This window comes from Oncorhynchus gorbuscha, linkage group LG07 (assembly GCF_021184085.1).
Source record: "Oncorhynchus gorbuscha isolate QuinsamMale2020 ecotype Even-year linkage group LG07, OgorEven_v1.0, whole genome shotgun sequence".
In the NCBI taxonomy this organism is placed as follows: Eukaryota; Metazoa; Chordata; class Actinopteri; order Salmoniformes; family Salmonidae; genus Oncorhynchus; species Oncorhynchus gorbuscha.
In genome coordinates, this window is record NC_060179.1 from 14,720,232 (window position 1) to 14,731,181 (window position 10,950).

Here is a 10,950-nt window from a genome sequence, read left to right on the forward strand (position 1 = left end):
CGCTCCTCCGCTCTCTCCACTGGCTTCCAGTTGAAGCTCGCATCCGCTACAAGACCATGGTGCTTGCCTACGGAGTTGTGAGGGGAACGGCACCTCAGTACCTCCAGGCTCTGATCAGGCCCTACACCCAAACAAGGGCACTGCGTTCATCCACCTCTGGCCTGCTCGCCTCCCTACCACTGAGGAAGTACAGTTCCCGCTCAGCCCAGTCAAAACTGTTCGCTGCTCTGGCCCCCCCAATGGTGGAACAAACTCCCTCACGACGCCAGGACAGCGGAGTCAATCACCACCTTCCGGAGACACCTGAAACCCCACCTCTTTAAGGAATACCTAGGATAGGATAAAGTAATCCTTCTCACCCCCCCCCCCCCCTAAAAGATTTAGATACACTATTGTAAAGTGGCTGCTCCACTGGATGTCATAAGGTGAACGCACCAATTTGTAAGTCGCTCTGGATAAGAGCGTCTGCTAAATGACTTCAATGTAAATGTTCTCTCAGATGTATTTGTTTTATTGACAGTTTATCAGACAACAGCAAAACACAGATCCGTCTTTCTGCACACATTTACACACTCTGATTCAACAATAAATACTTTCTTTTTTGAATGATCACACTCTTAAAACAAAATAATCTTAAATGTTTTCCAACCAACTCACCCATGTACAATGTCACAGCAGTGGAGTCAGACTAATAGGTAGTATAAGAGCATGTTTGCTCCTGGATAATTGATTCACTCTCGGATAGATAGATTTGAAACACAGCATGTTGTATGTATGTTTATAATGCAGTGTTAGACCAGGTGGAATGGTTGCCATATAGCTCACTTCTCCTGTCCTCTCAGTCTACTCAAGTGCCTATGGTGTGGGGCTTCATGAGGGATTCAGGAGCCCTCTGCCCTTCCTCTCCTCTAGTGCCCAGTGAAACAGGAAGTAGGTGTGTTCCACTGCAGCTGTCAATCACAAGAGGAGCCCCCGGGTTCCTGTGGATCTGTGTAGCCCTGATTGGTTCTTCCCCTGGATCCCATAGAGGAGCCCTGAGGGCCGGACTGATAACCTGACTGGTTCTGGTACTGGGAGCCATCCTGGTACTGGTTGCCATCTTGATTGCCATCTTGATAGTGGTTTTGGTACTGGTCACCCTCCGGATCCTGGTTCCGATCCTGGTTTTGCTGTTGGTAGTGGTAGCCCTTCTCCGCTGACCAGCCCTGGTAGCGCCCCTCTTCCTGGTTGTCCTGGGGGTCAAGGTCATTGTCAGGGGAGAAGGTGTCGTCAAGGTGGTCATCATAGCGCTGGTAGGTGCTGGCGTGAGCCTGTTCCTCTCTGGTGCTGATCTCCAAAGAGCTGTTCCATATCCCATAGCAACCATAGATCAGTATACCTAGAGAGACAGGCCATAATAATATCACATCCCATAGCAACCGTAGATCAGTACACCTAGAAAGAGGATAGAGGAAGGAAAGAGAGGAGCAGATGGATGGAAAGATAAGGAGATACAGGAGGGTAGAGGGAGAGTGGAGGGGAGAGAAGAGGGGGAGAGAGGAGGGGGAGAGGGGCAGAGGGTGGTAAGAGGAGGGTAGAGGGAGAGAGGAGGGGGAGAGGGAGGTAAGAGGAGGGTAGTGGGAGAGAGGGGGAGAGAGGAGGGGGAGAGGGGGAGAGAGAGGGGTAAGAGGAGGGTAGAGGGAGAGAGGAGGGGGAGAGGAGGGGGGGTAAGAGGAGGGTAGGGGGAGAGAGGAGGTGGAGAGGGGGTAAGAGGAGTGTAGAGGGAGAGAGGAGGGGGAGAGGGGAGTAAGAGGAGGGTAGAGGGGGAGAGGGGGAGAAAGGAGGGTAGAGGGAGAGAGGGGGTAAGAGTAGGGTAGAGGGAGAGAGGAGAGGGGGTAAGAGGAGGGTAGAGGGAGAGGGGGAGAGAGGAGGGTAGAGGGAGAGAGGAGGGGGAGATATGAGAGGGGGAGAGAGGAGGGTAGAGGGAGAGAGGGGGAGGGAGAGAGATGAGAGGGGGAGAGGGGAGGGTAGAGGGAGAGAGGGGGAGAGGGTAGAGAGAGGGGGAGAGAGGAGAGCGGGGAGAGAGGTGGGTAGAGAGGAGGGTAGAGGGAGAGAGGAGAGGGGGGAGAGAGGAGGCTCTCTTCTCCACATGAAGGAAGTGACTAGAGACAGTGTAACTAACCCAGAGTGCACCAGACAGCGAAGCGTGCCCAGGTGAGCGGCGACAGTTTCAGCATCAGGTAGGAGTTTACCAAGATGGCCACTGCGGGGACAAACGGCACGCACGGCGCCATGTAGGGCAGGATCCGCCCACTCTCAGGCTGGCGCACGATCACCACCAGTATGGTTGCTATTTTGCCCGCCAATAGTGTCGCTACGATACCTGAAACGGCCGAGCCCGCTCCGGTCCCTTGCTCCACGCCGAAGATGACAGTAGCCCAGAGGAGGAAGGAGAGGAGGAAGAGGAGGAGGGTGCAGCGTGTCACCATGCGACCGGAGGACGGGGTGGGACGGGCCGAGGCGTCAGGGATCCCCAGGCGAACACGTAGGGTGGAGTAACGACTACCTAGAACCCTCTTCAACAGCGAGGAGGGGCCGGTGTGGAAGCTGCCAGAGTCGCCAGGTTCACCTGCAACACCGCTCGATTGGTAGCCGGAGCTGTCAGGGTCAAAGGTCGATGAGTCTGCTCCGCCAATCAACATCTGGTCATCGTTGGTGGGCAGAGTTCCGTCATCGCATTCCGCCATCACGCCCTCTTTCTGCCTAGGCCCCTCCTCTTCCTCCCCAGGCAGGAAGTTGTGTGTGTCTGTGTCGGGCTGGTAGCGCAACAGCAGGACACACACACTGACCAAGGTGTAAGCCAGTAGCGTTCCTATAGACATCATCTCTATGAGATCTTGCAGGGAGACAAGGAGAGACATGAGAGCAGCCAGACAGCCAGACACCAGACACGCTACTGCTGGAGTGTGAGTGTACGGGGAGACGTTGGCCAGGAACCTGCACACACACACAGGAATAAACACACATTACTACCATTTAGTGGACATTCATCTTCATAACATTAGTCTGTGTGTCCATGCCTGTGTGCATGTGCTGTTCACCTGAAGAGCAGTCCGTCTCTAGCCATAGCGTATATGACCCTGGGCATGGGGAACAGGGAGCCCATTAGACTGACAGTGAGGCCAGCTATAGACCCTACAGCCACTATGTATTTCCCTGGCAGGAACCCATGCACTGCAAACATCTCCATCAGTGGAGCTGAACCATCGATCAGGTCATAAGGAACCATCAGAGTCAGGACCACAGACACCTAGGGAGGGACACACACACACGTAATATAATGAAGGCAGTAACAGCAGACAGGATGGAGATGTGCCTGTACTCACAGAGACGTATGCAGTCAGGCAGGTTATCAGACTAGCAGTAACAGCAGAGAGGATGGAGATGTGCCTGTACTCACAGAGACGTATGCAGTCAGGCAGGTTATCAGACTAGCAGTAATAGCATAGGGTATAGAGGTGTTGGGACTCTTGGCTTCTTCTCCTGTCGTAGCGATGATGTCAAACCCTATGAAGGCATAGAAACAAGTGGCCGCTCCCTTCATCACCTGGTACACACACACATCAGAGAGAGGTTAATGTGTTTGTGTGTGTGTGCCTCAGTGAATGCTGTTGTGTGTGTGTGCCTCAGTGAATGCTGTTGTGTGTGTGTGCCTGCGTATTCGTGTTTGACTTGGTTTAGCTGAGTGTATCTCTTACCCCGGACCATCCGTAGGGCAGGAAGTTTCCCGCCTCCCAGTTGTCAGCGGAGAGAAAGAAGAGTCCAGAGATGATCAGGAAGCACCACACCACCAGGTTGACCATATTCAGAACGTTGTTCAACCCTACCGAGTTACGAACCCCTAATGACACAATTACCGTGACAACCAGCGATATGGCCATGGCCAGGACGTCAGGGTACGACTCCTCCCCTTTACCTGCAGGGGGAGGGGAGATTATAGGCACACAAACACACACACAAACACACAACACACAACACACAACACACACACACACACACACACACACACACACACACACACACACACACACACACACACACACAGTCACTCACTCACTCACTCACTCACCCAGGCCTCTGAGTGTCCCCAGGTGTGTTATCATGTAGCTCGAGATGCTGTGATTGGCCAGCGAGTCAAACATGCTGCTGAGAGCCGACGCCCCGGCTGCAGTACCAATTAGGTACTCCAGGATCAGATTCCAGCCAATGAAAAAGGCTGTACACTCCCCCACTGTGACATAGCTGTAGGTGTAGGCTGACCCAGTTGTCTTAGGGACACGCACGCCAAACTCTGCATAACATACACCTGGAAGAGAGACACACAATTGACCCAGGTTAAACACACATCAAACTACTACAAACACATATACAGTGGGGCAAAACAGTATTTAGTCAGCTACGAATTGTGCAAGTTCTCCCACTTAAAAAGATGAGAGGCCTGTAATTTTCATCATAGGTACACTTCAACTACGACAGACAAAATGGGGGGAAAAAATCCAGAAAATTACATTGTAGGATTTTTAAAATATATATTTTATTTTACCCCTATTTCTCCCCAATTTCGTTGTATCCAGTTGTTTTAGTAGCTACTATCTTGTCTCATCGCTACAACTCCCGTACGTGCTCAGGAGAGACGAAGGTTGAAAATAATGCATCCTCCGATACACAACCCAACCAAGCCGCACTGCTTCTTAACACAGCACATCCAACCCAGAAGCCAGCCGCACCAATGTGTCAGAGGAAACACCGTGCACCTGGCTACCTTGGTTAGCACGCACTGCGCCCAGCCCGCCACAGGAGTCGCTGGTGCACGATGAGTCAAGGATATCCCTACCGGCCAAGCCCTCCCTAACCCGGACGACGCTGGGCCAATTGTGTGTTGCCCCACGGACCTCGCGGTCACAGCCGGTTGCGACAAAGCCTGGGCGCGAACCCAGAGTCTCTGGTGGCACAGCTGGCGCTGCAGTACAGCGCCCTTCACCACTGCGCGACCCGGGAGGCCCACAGTGTAGGATCTTTAATGAATTTATTTGCAAATTATGGTGGAAAATAAGTATTTGGTCACCTACAAACAAGCAAGATTTCTGGCTCTCACAGACCTGTAACTTCTTCTTTAAGAGGCTCCTATGTCCTCCACTCATTACCTGTATTAATGGCACCTGTTTGAACTTGTTATCAGTATAAAAGACACCTGTCCACAACCTCAAACAGTCACACTCCAAACTCCACTATGGCCAAGACCAAAGAGCTGTCAAAGGACACCAGAAACAAATTGTAGACCTGCACCAGGCTGGGAAGACTGAATCTGCAATAGGTAAGCAGCTTGGTTTGAAGAAATCAACTGTGGGAGCAATTATTAGGAAATGGAAGACATACAAGACCACTGATAATCTCCCTCGATCTGGGGCACCACGCAAGATCTCACCCCGTGGGGTCAAAATGATCACAAGAACGGTGAGCAAAAATCCCAGAACCACACGGGGGGGACCTAGTGAATGACCTGCAGAGAGCTGGGACCAAAGTAACAAAGCCTACCATCAGTAACACACTACGCCGCCAGGGACTCAAATCCTGCAGTGCCAGACGTGTCCCCCTGCTTAAGCCAGTACATGTCCAGGCCTGTCTGAAATTTGCTAGAGAGCATTTGAATGATTCAGAAGAAGACTGGGAGAATGTCATATGGTCAGATGAAACCAAAATATAACTTTTTGGTAAAAACTCAACTCGTCATGTTTGGAGGTCAAAGAATGCTGAGTTGCATCCAAAGAACACCATACCTACTGTGAAGCATGGGGACCAGGACGACTGATCCGTGTAAAGGAAAGAATGAATGGGGCCATGTATCATGAGATTTTGAGTGAAAACCTCCTTCCATCAGCAAGGGCATTGAAGATGAAATGTGGCTGGGTCTTTCAGCATGACAATGATCCCAAACACACCGCCCGGGCAACGAAGGAGTGGCTTCGTAAGAAGCATTTCAAGGTCCTGGAGTGGCCTAGCCAGTCTCTAGATCTCAACCCCATAGAAAATCTTTGGAGGGAGTTGAAAGTCTGTGTTGCCCAGCAACAGCCCCAAAACATCACTGCTCTAGAGGAGATCTGCATGGAGGAATGGGCCAAAATACCAGCAACAGTGTGTGAAAACCTTGTGAAAGACTTACTGAAAACAAAGGGTATATAACAAAGTATTGAGATAAACTTTTGTTATTGACCAAATACTTATTTTCCACCATAATTTGCAAATAAATTCATTAAAAATCCTACAATGCGATTTTCTGGATTTTTTTTTCTCATTTTGTCTGTCATAGTTGATGTGTACCTATGATGAAAATTACAGGCCTCTCTCATCCTTTTAAGTGGGAGAACATGCACAATTGGTGGCTGACTAAATACTTTTTTGCCCCACTGTATGTGCGTGTGTGTATATGTGCGTGTCTCTGACCTGACAGTATAGAAGCAACAGCAGCGATGAAGAAGGACAGGATCACTCCTGGCCCGGCCATCTCCTTAGCAACCAGCCCGGCAACCACGTACATCCCTGTGCCAACGCAGCTCCCCACCCCTAGCGACACCAGGTCAGCTGTCGTCAGGACCCTAGCCAGCCCCCCTACTTCTGTGATATCGTCGCTGACCTCTGACCCCTGACCCATCCTACCCACAGGTTTGGTCCTGAGCAGGCGGGAGTACAGGCTGTACCATGCATCTCCCCAGGACACACGCCTCAGCCATTCTGCCATAGCGGTGGGAACGGGATGGGTGTGTGTGTGTTTCCTCCAATCTATTCCTTTGTCACTATTTCCCTCTCATTTGTCTCTCTCTCTCTGTCTCTCTCTCTGTCTGTCGCTGTGTCAGAGAGTGTCCATGCCAGCTTCATTCCACACTGTTCTGGAGTTGGAGTTTGCTCTGAGGTCTGTAAAGACAGAAAAATGATGTGTTGTTGTAAATGTTAGACAGATTGACAAGCAGACAGTGAGTGCTGAACACAGGTGATAGCATTAAGCCTGTAAGTAAACCTGTAGGTACGTATGCCTCTAGGTACGTATGCCTGTAGTTAATACTGTAGGTAAGTGTGTAAGTAAGAATGTAGGTACGTATGCCTGTAGGTAAGCCTGTAGGTACGTATGCCTGTAGGTACGTATGCCTGTAGTTAATACTGTAGGTAAGCCTGTAAGTAAGAATGTAGGTACGTATGCCTGTAGGTAATACTGTAGTTACGCCTGTAGGTAAGCCTGTAGGTACGTATTCCTGTAGGTAATACTGTAGGTACGCCTGTAGGTAAGAATGTAGGTACGTATGCCTGTAGGTAAGCCTGTAGGTATGTACGCCTGTAGGTACACCTGTAGGTACGTATGCCTGTAGGTAATACTGTAGGTAAGCCTGTAAGTATGTACGCCTGTAGGTATGTACGCCGGTAGGTACGTACGCCTGTAGGTATGTACGCCTGTAGGTAATACTGTAGTTACGCCTGTAGGTAAGCCTGTAGGTACATATGCCTGTAGGTAATACTGTAGGTACGCCTGTAGGTAAGAATGTAGGTGCGTATGCCTGTAGGTAAGCCTGTAGGTATGTACGCCTGTAGGTATGTACGCCTGTAGGTATGTACGCCTGTAGGTACGTACGCCTGTAGGTACGTACGCCTGTAGGTACGTACGCCTGTAGGTACGTACGCCTGTAGGTATGTACGCCTGTAGGTATGTACGCTTGTAGGTATGTACGCCTGTAGGTACGTACGCCTGTAGGTATGTACGCCTGTAGGTACGTACGCCTGTAGGTATGTACGCCTGTACTGTAGGTACGCCTGTAGGTAAGTAAGCCTGTAGTTAAGCCTGTAGGTACATACGCCTGTAGCTAAGTAAGCCTGTAGGTAAGCCTGTAGGTATGTACGCCTGTAGGTATGTACGCCTGTAGGTATGTACGCCTGTAGGTACGTACGCCTGTAGGTATGTACGCCTGTAGGTAATACTGTAGTTACGCCTGTAGGTAAGCCTGTAGGTACATATGCCTGTAGGTAATACTGTAGGTACGCCTGTAGGTAAGAATGTAGGTGCGTATGCCTGTAGGTATGTACGCCTGTAGGTATGTACGCCTGTAGGTACGTACGCCTGTAGGTACGTACGCCTGTAGGTATGTACGCCTGTAGGTATGTACGCTTGTAGGTATGTACGCCTGTAGGTACGTACGCCTGTAGGTATGTACGCCTGTAGGTACGTACGCCTGTAGGTATGTACGCCTGTACTGTAGGTACGCCTGTAGGTAAGTAAGCCTGTAGTTAAGCCTGTAGGTACATACGCCTGTAGCTAAGTAAGCCTGTAGGTAAGCCTGTAGGTATGTACGCCTGTAGGTATGTACGCCTGTAGGTACGTACGCCTGTAGGTATGTACGCCTGTAGGTAATACTGTAGTTACGCCTGTAGGTAAGCCTGTAGGTACATATGCCTGTAGGTAATACTGTAGGTACGCCTGTAGGTAAGAATGTAGGTACGTATGCCTGTAGGTAAGCCTGTAGGTATGTACGCCTGTAGGTACGTACGCCTGTAGGTACGTACGCCTGTAGGTACGTACGCCTGTAGGTACGTACGCCTGTAGGTACGTACGCCTGTAGGTACGTGCGCCTGTAGGTATGTGCGCCTGTAGGTATGTACGCCTGTAGGTACGTACGCCTGTAGGTACGTACGCCTGTAGGTACGTACGCCTGTAGGTACGTACGCCTGTACTGTAGGTACGCCTGTAGGTAAGTAAGCCTGTAGGTACATACGCCTGTAGGTACGTATGCCTGTAGGTAAGTACGCCTGTAGGTATGTAAGCCTGTAGGTAAGTAAGCCTGTAGGTACGTACGCCTGTAGGTATGTACGCCTGTAGGTATGTAAGCCTGTAGGTAAGTAAGCCTGTAGGTACGTATGCTTGTAGGTAAGCCTGGGCCAGGTGCAAGAGGGGGAGTAGAGGAGAGAATGTGACTGGTAGATGAGGAATACGAAATGGGAAAAGGTTGGGGATGACGAGCAGAGAGGGAAGATGAAAAGAAAGGATAGGTGAGGAAAGGGGAAAGGAAGGGGTGAGTGTGGGGTGAGAGGAGTGGAGGAAGAGAGGAGAGGAGGAAGGAAGGAGTGAAAGGGTGAGTGTGGAAGGAGAGGTGAGAGGAATTGAGGAAGAGAGGAGGAGGAAGGAAGGAAGGAAGGAAGGAAGGAAGGAAGGAAGGAAGGAAGAAAATTAGCTTTAAAACTGCAACATTTTCTTTGCAACTGTGCATGTGCCCATAGAAATATATGTGGTACGTGTGCAGAGGGGGGGGGGGGCGCAGGATGTTCCCACATGCTGGAAGGGGGCCCCCGAGTGAAAGAGTTTGGGAAGCCCTGGTCTAGGTTTGCTGTATGGTGTGTGAGTTATTCAAAAACATTTTTTAAATGTATTGAATAATTAAACATAAAATCTACTTGCAGTGAATCCACTCGACAACGACATCACATTAGTCATCTAACAGAACAGGGTCAACGCCCTGCTCAAGGGCACGTTGACAGATCTACCACAAGGTCAAAAATGGGGGCCCGGACCAGCGATCGATTAGCCCCTGGCCCAAGCTCCCAACCGCCAGGCCATCAGCCCTCCAAGACCCCCCCATAGCCCCCCCCCATAACCAAGAAAATGAACAAAAGAGAAAAGAGATAAAGACAAAGGAAAACATAAAACAACAAAACAAAAAACTACAGATATCAAGGACGACAAAAATCATAACAGCCCAACTGAATGTGTTTGAGGGCATGTATCCAGGCTGTATCAGACAATCACCGGCCGTGATTGGGAGTCCCACAGGGTGGAGCACAATTGTCCCAGCGTCGTCCGGGATTTTCCGGGGCAGGCCGTCATCGAAGATAAGAATTTGTTCTTAACTGACTTGCCTAGTTAAATAAAGGTTAAATAAATATAATATATAAATGTGTGGCACTATTTATCTGTGTGTATGTGCACATGTGTGCATTTGAATAAGAGTGTGTGTATATACACGCCCAATTTTTCAGTTTTTGATTTGTTAAAAAAGTTTGAAATATCCAATAAATGTCGTTCCACTTCATGTTCTTGTTGTTGATTCTTCACAAAAAAATACAGTTTTATATCTTTATGTTTGAAGCCTATAATGTGGCAAAAGGTCACAAAGTTCAAGGGGGCCGAATACTTTCGCAAGGCACTGTATATGCCTGTAGGTACGTCTGCCTGTAGATACGTCTGCCTGTAGATACGTCTGCCTGTAGGTACGTCTGCTTGTAGGTACGTCTGCCTGTAGTTACGTCTGCCTGTAGTTACGTCTGCCTGTAGGTACGTCTGCCTGTAGATATGTCTGCCTGTAGGTACATATATGCCTGTAGGTACGTCTGCCTGTAGATACGTCTGCCTGTAGATACGTCTGCCTGTAGGTACGTCTGCTTGTAGGTACGTCTGCCTGTAGTTACGTCTGCCTGTAGGTACGTCTGCCTGTAGATATGTCTGCCTGTAGGTACATATATGCCTGTAGGTACGTCTGCCTGTAGATACGTCTGCCTGTAGGTACGTCTGCCTGTAGATACATCTGCCTGTAGGTACGTCTGCCTGTAGGTACGTCTGCCTGTAGATACATATATGCCTGTAGGTACGTCTGCCTGTAGGTACGTCTGCCTGTAGATACATATATGCCTGTAGGTACGTCTGCCTGTAGGGACGTCTTCCTGTAGGTACGTCTGCCTGTAGGTACGTCTGCCTGTAGGTACGTCTGCCTGTAGATACGTCTGCCTGTAGATACGTCTGCCTGTAGATACGTCTGCCTGTAGATATGTCTGCCTGTAGATACGTCTGCCTGTAGGTACGTCTGCCTGTAGGTACGTCTGCCTGTAGATACATATATGCCTGTAGGTACGTCTGCCTGTAGGTACGTCTGCCTGTAGATA

At 49.9% G+C, this 10,950-nt stretch overlaps 1 protein-coding gene across 1 annotated transcript; it reads right to left on the reverse strand.

Annotated features, from left to right (window-relative positions):
• Positions 1 to 495: 495 nt before the first annotated feature.
• LOC124039112 (probable cationic amino acid transporter) lies at positions 496 to 6,944 on the reverse strand. The gene is made up of 7 exons (XM_046354994.1): positions 6,481 to 6,944; positions 4,109 to 4,345; positions 3,738 to 3,955; positions 3,440 to 3,586; positions 3,081 to 3,289; positions 2,162 to 2,976; positions 496 to 1,378 (listed from the first exon to the last, which is right to left on the reverse strand). The coding sequence occupies exons 1-7, from the start codon at positions 6,773 to 6,775 to the stop codon at positions 954 to 956; spliced, it is 2,346 nt and encodes a 781-aa protein (XP_046210950.1). The 5' UTR covers positions 6,776 to 6,944; the 3' UTR covers positions 496 to 953.
• Between the last annotated feature and the right edge of the window lie 4,006 nt (positions 6,945 to 10,950).

Bases quoted from the DNA above. Each gene is read 5' to 3' on its own strand.
- LOC124039112 (XM_046354994.1), bottom strand. From the start codon at position 6,775: ATGGCAGAATGGCTGAGGCGTGTGTCCTGGGGAGATGCATGGTACAGC. The intron at 4,346-6,480 runs GTCAGAGACACG...TCTCTCTTCCAG, and splicing joins TGTTGCTTCTATACTGTCAG to GTGTATGTTATGCAGAGTTT. The intron at 3,956-4,108 runs GTGAGTGAGTGA...CTCCCCCTGCAG, and splicing joins GGGGACACTCAGAGGCCTGG to GTAAAGGGGAGGAGTCGTAC.